The sequence below is a fragment of the Schistocerca piceifrons genome, chromosome 8, assembly GCF_021461385.2.
Source record: "Schistocerca piceifrons isolate TAMUIC-IGC-003096 chromosome 8, iqSchPice1.1, whole genome shotgun sequence".
NCBI lineage: Eukaryota > Metazoa > Arthropoda > Insecta > Orthoptera > Acrididae > Schistocerca > Schistocerca piceifrons.
In genome coordinates this window covers 197,157,446-197,167,040 of record NC_060145.1, presented here as the reverse complement: position 1 = coordinate 197,167,040, position 9,595 = coordinate 197,157,446, and the positions used below count along the sequence as shown (strand labels likewise).

General features: G+C 42.8%; 1 protein-coding gene across 1 annotated transcript in view; it reads right to left on the bottom strand.

Moving 5' to 3' along the window:
- Nucleotides 1-8,884: 8,884 nt before the first annotated feature.
- Nucleotides 8,885-9,595, bottom strand: part of LOC124711882 (sodium-coupled monocarboxylate transporter 1-like) — a 187,986-nt gene continuing 187,275 nt past the window's right edge. Inside the window, exon 15 of the mRNA XM_047242124.1 lies at nucleotides 8,885-9,241. Coding sequence (XP_047098080.1) covers nucleotides 9,185-9,241 — 57 coding nt within the window. The 3' untranslated portion in view covers nucleotides 8,885-9,184. The remainder of the gene's footprint in view (nucleotides 9,242-9,595) is intronic.

Sequence of the window (9,595 nt, the reverse complement as noted above, 5' to 3'; positions counted from 1 at the left end):
ACCTGGAAATATTTATGTTGTGTCCCAGTTGCGACTCTCACACCTAGTGTGATGCAATGATTAAACTATGCTCGTGGATGAGTGCAGCTTCTTCCGTAAATTATATCTACAGTATTTGGATACTGTAGTATTTTCTGTACATATATATTTTTGATAATTAATAACGGTATAAAATATTGCAAGTTAACCGAATATTGTCAATACCTGATGAATGATACAGGCTGTTCGGATATTTCTTAACATGGCGCCAGTTGGCGGAAAATTCAGATAATTAGGATGCTTTTGATCATGGTGCCAATTTCACTAACTTGTATTGTAAATTCCCCACCACTGCGATTGTATTCTGCCATCTTGGCCATTTATTTTTCATACTTCTGTATCGCAGAATGTAACTGACAATTCCTCAAACTTGAGTAAGAGGTCCTGGCGGAGGTTCGAGTCCTCCCTCGGGCATGGGTGTGTGTTTGGCCTTAGGATAATTTAGGTTAAGCTTAGGGACTGATGACCTTAGCAGTTAAGTCCCAAACGATTTCACACACATTTGAACATTTTTTTGTTTTTTTTTTTTGAGCAAGGTACGGATATATTGTCGCAGAAGAAATACAGTCACTGTAGAACAGTGAGAAATATACTAGACCCATGGAGGGTCGCGAGTTCAAAACTCACCTGAGCTGTAATTAATTTCTATATTCAGTTCGAGTACATTCTAGAAGTATCCACAAATGTAAGGAATCATTGTACTGGAAAGTTCTGCAACTGTATATACACCGTATGTGTTCTGGCTGGAGGCAGTTGCCTCATCTAATTACACCTTATTATACGTTACATTATTCCAGTGGACACACTGGGTATTGGAACTTGTGATAGCGCACATTATAGACGTCACAGTGGTTCTCATCAGGCCACGACAGAGCGGCCGTTTACGTGGCGAGAAACCCGACTTCGAGCCATATTCAACAGATCGCAATCTATCGGAGACGGAAGAATAAGAGGGCGTTACGATGGCAGCAACTGTGTACTACCACATGAGACAACCTTCCGGGCTCTCTGGTGACGATGGCCAAGATCCAAACAAGGGGCTGAAAGTATATGAGCGTACAGCCAAATTTAACAAATGGGATGGCACTGTGTGTTTGGCTTAAGTATTTTTCTTCTCTGGTGACCATGGCCAAGATCCAAACAAGGGGCTGAATGTATATGAGCGTACAGCCAAATTTAACAAATAGGATGGCACTGTATGTTTGGCTGAAGTATTTTTCTTCTTGGAGGGCACTGCCAAGCAATGGTATGAGAACAAAGAGAAGATCACAAGCTGGGAAGTATTCCAGGCGGAACTGCGCAAGTATTTCGGCGACACACAACGACAGAAGTGCAGGGCACAGCGTCCAGGAGAAACGACAGCATGCTACATTCAAGACGTCTTGGAGCTGTCTAAAACAGTGGATCCTAGAATGAAGGAGGAACAGAAGGTTGCACATCTCATGAAGGCTGTTTCTGAGGACATGTATAAAGTCCTACTCCTGAAGGAGGTTTCAACAGCAGACGACTTCATAAAATGGTGCCAGTACATCGAGACAATGCATGAAAAAAGAATTACACTCAATAAGTGTGAACGGCTGCCAAACATCGTATCGATATCTGTGATGGAGGAAGAAACTAATTTCACAAGTGGTCTTCGTCAGATAGTGAGAGAGGAAGTTCAGATCACACTTGGAATGCACGGCGAGCAAAAAACCGAGACGCTTCAGGAGGTATAAGGGATGAAGTGGAACAGACATTAAACCCAATGTGTCGTCCTTCATTTCCCTTTAAAACGGTAAAAAAGTTGAGACCCAGGCGAAGTTACATTCCTACAGTGCCGCATGAGGAACCTGTTTGGCACCAAGGAAGACTGACGTCTGGAGGACCCAGGATAACCAACCAGTGTGTTTCCACTGCGGACGACTGGGACATTTGGTGCGCTATTTTCGAAAAAGGCGAAGGACATTTGATGACGCCCGCTCCAGAAGACAGCAGACCGATCTTAGCCGACGCCAACTTTCGGACGACGAAGATGAATAAGAAGATGTGGGTGCAGGCCGACTTAGGTCACCATTGCCGCAAGCTAGCCGCTTGAGAGGGCGCTCCCCAACACGCCGATGAAGGTCTCCATCGCTGTTTAGAAGCTCCAGCCGGTCACCTAACCGCCACAATCTGGAAAGCTAAAGGGCGCGACCTTCCTTGGAGGTGAGGCCACTGAAGAGCAAAATCCTCCGCCATCACTAGAAAAAGATAGGAAAATACATCGATATCCTCATGGATGGCCAACCAGCCCAAGCTCTTGTGGCCTCTGGAGCATCACACTGTATTTGGTCATTTTGGAGAAGTACCTTCGCCAGTTGCAGAAAACCGTATTCATCGACAGCAAAACATCTCTGCTGAAGGTGGCTAATGGGAAATATGTAAAACCCAAAGGACTATGTGTCATTCGTGTTGGTATTAGTGGCCATACACAGCCCATAGAATTTATTGCCACAAGAGTGTAGTCATGACGTCATTCTCAGATGGGACTTTTTGAAAGCTTCGGAGGCAATTGTAGATTGTGGTCGATCAAAGATTATACTAGACAAGATGAGATACTGTGGACAGGAAGATGCAATCCGAATGTGCAGGGACTATGTGTGCTGGATGAAGTGATCATTACTGCAAACAGCGCTAGAAAGGTAGCTGTCATGTGTCTTGCCATGCATCAAACCAGGGATATTGCAGTGGAATGTAAGAGGCCGGCAGATCTGGCCGAGCGGTTCTGGGTGCTTCAATCTGGAACCGCGCGATCGCTACGGTCGCAGGTTCTAATCCTGTCTCGAGCATGGATGTGTGTGATGTCCTTAGGTTAGTTTGGTCTAGGGGACTGATGACCTCAGAAGTTAAGTCCCATAGTGCTCAGAGCCATTTGAATTTGGAATGTAAGAGAAGCATACCACTGAAGAATAACTTGGTCATTCCAGCCTCTGTCATCCCGTTTAAGAATGGATTCGGTGAATTGTGGATAGTTAACTGACGCTGAGAACCGCAGATCCTTCCAAGACGCATGTGTGTAGCAAGCGCTGAGCTGTTAATTTCAGTACAGCTGAGTGTCATAGAAACCTCCTATGCCGAGTCTGTGGGCGAAATTAGCGCTACCACTAAGAGACAATATCGTCTAGCTTGACTGTCACCAGATCTCACCAAGGAACAACAGAAGAAACTACCTGCCATTCTTCAAGAGTTCTCTGAATGCTTCAATCCACAGGTGAAGAGCAAATTAGACAAATCGACGGTGAAGCATCGGATTAGCACTGAAGACCATCAACCAATAAGCCAGAGAGCATACCGTGTGTCAGCAACAGATCGTCGAATAATTCGCGACGAGGTTGAGAAAATTATGAAGAATGAAATTACTCAGCCTTCGCAGAGTCCATGGTCGTCACCAGTGGTTCTCGTCAGGAAGCTTAATAAAATAACTAAAACGGACGTTTACCCTCTTCCACGGATTGACGATACACTAGATTGTCTGAAGGGGGCTAAGCTTTTTTCAACCATGGACATGTACTCGGTATACTGGCATGTTGAAGTAGATGAGGCTGATTTTGAGAAAACTGCATTCATCACCTCTGAGGACCTGTAAGAGTTTAAGGTAATACCGTTTGGTTGTGTAATGCACCAGCAATTTTTGAATGGATGATGGATAATTTTCTAAGTCACGTGAAGTGGACGATATGTCTGTTATTTAGATGACATTAGTGTTCTCAGAGACATTTGATGAACACATAAAAAGACTGAGGGCCGTTCTTAAGAGTCTCCAACAAGGAGGACTGAAACTCGATCCAAGAAAGTGTCTCTCTGGAGCAAAAGAAATCAAAATACTCGGACACCTTGTGTCAAACGAAGGCTAGACCCAGGAAAGACGAGAGCTATAACGGAATTTCCTATTCCTAACAGTATTAATGATGTGAGAAGCTTCCTCGGATTATGTTCTTGTTACCGTCGTTTTATCAAATGCTTTTGTATCAGAGCAGGCTACTCCAAGAGTTGTATGATGAGAGAGCACCTACAGAACTAGACATAGATGACAGTGGTGCTGTTCTGGTACACAGTTCGGATGGAAAAGAGAAGGTTATAGCCTATGCTTCTAGGACACTTAGAAAAGCAGAGAGGAACTACTTAACTACAGAAAGATAATGTCTTGCTGTGATCCGGGCCATGTGCAGATTTCGACAGTATCTCTATGGAAGGACATTCACAGTTGTTACAGACCATCATTCACTTTGTTGGTTGACAGGTCTTAAAGATTCAACAGGACTACTCACCGGGTGGGGCACTATGTCTTCAAGAGTATGACATTACCGTAGTGTACGAAAGAAACCCTGTGCAAGACCTGATGAAGATAGTGACTGTCTCGCTGCACTCCAGGATCTCTCTGCCGAGCAGAAGAAGAACGCCAAGATACCTGAAATTATGCTTGCCTTAAATCGGTCAGAGGATGTGAAAGGACAATTTAAGGTAGTTAATGGATTACTTTGCTAGAAAAACTTTGATCCGTTTGGAAAGAGGTGGCTACCAGTGATTCCTGAACACCTGCGCTTAGATGTTCTACAGAAATTCCATGACACACCTGGGGCCGGACATTTAGGACTTATTAAGACATAAACTAGGATCCGGAAGAGACTTTTCTGGCGAGGTTTATTTAGGAGTGACCGTCACTATAAGTCGCACTGTTGAGAGTGCCAGAGGAGAAAGGTAGTTCCTCATAAACCACTTGGCCGACTCATACCAATTCCACCAGCCGAAACGCCTTTCCAGCATGTTGGGATTGACCTCCTCGGACGATTTCCAACGTCTTCTAATGGCAATAGAAGGGTTATTGTTTGTACTGATTATCTGACACGCTATGCTATTACAAAAGCCGTGAAAACAGCCGAAGCATTCGAGGTAGCCAAATTCATTCTAGAAGACATTGTATTAAAATACGGTGCCCCAAGGTCGTTAATTACGGATCGAGGGAAAGTTTTTCAGTCGAATGGTTCAAATGGTTCAAATGGCTCTGAGCACTATGGGACTTAACATCTCTGGTCATCAGTCCCCTAGAACTTAGAACTACTTAAACCTAACTAACCCAAGGACAGCACACAACACCCAGTCATCACGAGGCAGAGAAAATCCCTGACCCTCAGTCGAATGTTGTGACAGAGATAAGGTAACATTACTCATCACATGTCGACTGCCTCCCATCCGCAAACTAACGGGCGTACTGAACGCCTTAATAAGAACTTGGCTGACATGCTATCAATGTTCGTCAACGTTGAGCAGAGCAACTGGGATGAGGTGCTACCTTTCGTGACGTTTGCCTACAACGCTGCCAAACAAGACACCACAGGCTTTACACCATTGTTACTAGTGCATGGGCTTGAGGCGACGACGAAGATGGACACTGTTTCCATTACATCCTGATAACGTGTACGATGACTACATCGGCCAGGTGTTAACCAGAGCTGAGGAAGCTCAGCAGTTAGCTCGACTGCCGTGCGGGATTAGCTGAGCGGTCTCAGGCGCTGCAGTCATGGACTGTGCGACTGGTCCCAGTGGAGGTTCGAGTCCTCTCTCGGGCATGAGTGTGTGTGCTAGTCCTTAGGATAATTTAGGTTACGTAGTGTGTAAGCTTAGGGGCTGATGACCTTAGCAGTTAAGTCCCATAAGATTTCACACACATTTGAACACTTGTAGCTCGACTCCGCACGCTGCAGGCTCAAGAAAACGATCGCCGAAGGTATGACGCGAGCCACTGCCCTGTTGTCTACCAGCCTGGTGACTTCGTCTGGATCTTCACTCCTGCTCGGAAGGCTGGTCTCTCTCAGAAGCTCCTCAGGCGCTACTTTGGACCTCAAGGTTGTAAGACAGTTGTCTGTTGTTACTCACGAAATTGAAGATTTAGACCCCGACACAAAACGACGAAAGATCAGAGATGCGGTCAACGTCCTTAGAATGAAGCCCTACAAGGATCCTGCAACCCAGGGTAAATTCGAAGCTCCAGCGACAGGTAACAAGCGGAAAGGTGACAAAAAGCGTAGCGGCAAGGAAAGATATAAGAAGATCACTGCAAGGGCGAACATCAGTCATCGGGAGTCGGAGCATGCAGAACCGATGAATCGTTCCCGGACTAGGAGGACGTAACACCGAGACGCTGTTCTCTTGAGGAGGGAGCAATGTGGCAGAAGCTGTGTAGAACAGTCGCTGTAGTGTAGTACTAATTATACTAGACTGTTGCATGGAGGGTCATGAGTTTGAAACTCACTTGAACTGTAAAATTTTAATTTCTATATTCAGTTCGGGCACATTCTAGAAGTATCCACAAATGTTAAGAATCATTGTACTGGAATGTTCTGTTATGTATATACACCGTATGTGTTCAGACCGGAGGCAGTTCGCTCCGCGCTCTTGTATGTGTAAGTGCTGAATAAACCTTCGTTAACTGAAGTTAGTGTTCGTCATTTATCTAATTAAACCTTCTTTTACGTGATAAAATGTCAGAAAAATGCACCAGAGTTACAATGGCGATACTACTCAGTAGTTACTTAGAAAAGAAATACTATGAAGAGAGAAAAATATGAAGACCAGAAAGACTGGACTACAAAATAAAAATACTACTTTTTACAGCCATTCCTATATTAATCCAGCTGTTATATCAGGACACAGGCCTATGGCAAGTAATTTTTCTAGAAAGCGATGATTCGTAGCAAATGAGCAGCAGAAGTACATTCCATGGTGTGCCATTTATATATACAAGCAAGATTTAGGTTGATGTATCAGTAATAGAGTGCCTGGAGTACTTGTAAGTCAGAGTGTATCAGTGTATTCAGAGTGTATCAGAGTTTTCAGAGTGTATCAGAATTTTCAGCGTGTATTAGTCCTGTAGAGACAGCAATATTAATAGAATATAGGAAAATACGGAGGCTAACATCAATTAAGCCAAATGAGTAGTTCATACAAGGTATCTCGGAAAACGTAATACGTCAAATCATCCCAAATGGAGAGTTGACACAAACGCAAAGGTGTTTTCGGTGTGATCTATGGAACTACCTCTTACCACTGAAAATAGTGAAGAAGTACAATTTACGAAACTATTTTGTTCTTTCTTTTGCACTTTTCTTTCGTCACTTCAAGGAGTAGAGCTGGCTATTTTAGATCCAGCCCATTACGTAGTCGCGATATTTTTCAGCCAACTACCAGGCAAGCTGGTGGCGGGACACAGGATTCACAATTTGGAATACGCAGGAGGGGCTTTCCATTCCCGGAAATTACCTTGCGCTCATGGGAAAGCTCCCACAAACCTTCGCGAGATTCAAACAACTGGAGTTACTTTATTTCTGGTACATTGTTCCCCATGATATGTTTGCGACGTTAGCAAGTTTTTTCAGAAGAGTTTCATTTATCATTGCATCTGGCCTTTATTACAATTTATTTGTGCTTTCGGAAAATTATGAGATCATTCGGAAAGTGTTTTACGCAAGAATATTTGCACTCATGAAAACTAGCCATTCTGACACTATTTACATAGAATTTACATAAATTTAAATAATCTCAGGCATTCTGTAAAGTAAGATTAACTGAACGAAGCAAATTATTGCACGAATACGAGAACATTTATTTAGATGTAAATGTATATCTTTGGTGTAACGTTGCCTTTAACGCTTGAGAGCGCCAAAATAGCTTACTGGAACTGAATTAGTTATCTACCGTACATAAAACTGACTTTCTGTGGTTCACGGAGTAAGACATGTTTAACTCAGACAGTTCAGAGTTGCAATACTGAAAAAAATTCTTTTCAGAATGAGAATTAACAGAACGAATCAACACAAACCGTCATATTACAAAGTGTGGATCCGTAATTCGAGCCCCTGGACTATTGCAGCCACCCGCAACATAAGTGGGGACTGACTTCTTAAGTAACCGCCACTCAGTGGATTTCTTTTATGCTGCAAAATAATGTTAATCCACTAAAGATGCATGCTACAAATGTTATTTTTGCGAGTAATCCCATTGCGCAGGACTTTCATACACTGTGGGCAATGTTGTCCACGTGTGATGATAAAAACAATTCGGTGAGATCGCAGCTTGGGTGCTTTCGCCTTTTATCTATGTTGCTGAAACTAGCATGCATCTTAAAACTATGCAAAATCGAGTTCATTTATTACGTTCAATTGTGGTAACACATAGTTTGATTAACTCAAGTCAAACAAATGCCTGGGAGCTAGAATCAGTGAGGACAATGAAGTGGGAAAGTTACGTAGGCTCAGTTGTAGGTACAGCTAAAGCTTCGATTTCTGGTTGACTACAAGCTCTACGAGAGAGAGAGAGAGAGCCTCTTGTGAAGTACTTGTAGAGCCGTCATGGAACACTGCTCAGGCGTGAGGGATATTTAATCAGGTTGACACAACAGGAGACGCGTGGTCACAATCTGGCGGGGGAACGTAGCTGTTGTTTCTGTGTAACATTGGTTAAATACGTCAAGAGACTACTAAGATGTACTTTAATGTACTGAATGATAAATACACAATTTAAATTCGATTACGTTTAATGAAGTAATCAGCAATGAGATAAACAAATATTGCGATAATTATAACGTTCTAACGAAGGGCAGTAGGTGCCTGAAACCGGTAAAGGAATAAAATTTCTTTTGTACAGTTCAGTGTTGATTATTTCAGTAAATGGAAGATGGATAAAATGGAAAGCAATGACTTTATGCAGTTATGGAAGGCGATTAATTAGAATATATTGTCAGTGTAATGGGAGAACTTGCATTCCGCTCACACAGCATATCAGATATTTTTCAGTGTGATGTATAATTTTTTTTATCATTACCACAATAGAAATCAACAATTCTTTATTTAGGTATGGATATTTCACATAATGCATTTAAAAACAGTATATCAAACTTTCTGTACAGTAGTCAATTGGTTCTCAATCTGAGAAACATCAACTCTTGAAACCCCGAATTTTAATGTTCCGGGCGTAGAATCGTGTTGCACATATTCCGCTTGTAGGTCCACGAGAATGTGTTGTTTATTGGTTTTGCTGATGGCTTGAACAGTCCCGTGCTTGATGACACTTGTGCTATCAGAGAGACCTCCAACATTTTCACACACAGTGTGTCTTAGTTGTCGCTGCATCACAGCTCCTCCTTCGTCTTTTGTTCGTCTGTAAATACCATTTGCATCTTGACAGCCTGCAACAAACAGAACACACAAGTTATGTTGATACTGCCATGTGGAAGACATCCATCAAGAACTCCACAAAATTAATTACTGTTTTACCAGTGCACCACGCACACAATGAAGCAGTGTAAGCATCTAAGTAGGCACTATCTCATCTAGTTCTGTGTAGAACATACACTGACGATAAAGAAAATCGCAACACCAAGAAGGAGTTCTGTGACATGAACGAAAGTTGACAGACGTGTTAATACATCTGAAAGATGATATCTATTCAGATTTCGAGCCAGTCGTATAAGACGGTCATAGGATCATCAGCCTCTACTTTATATCGGGCTACAGTTTCATACATATAGCTTTTCTACGCT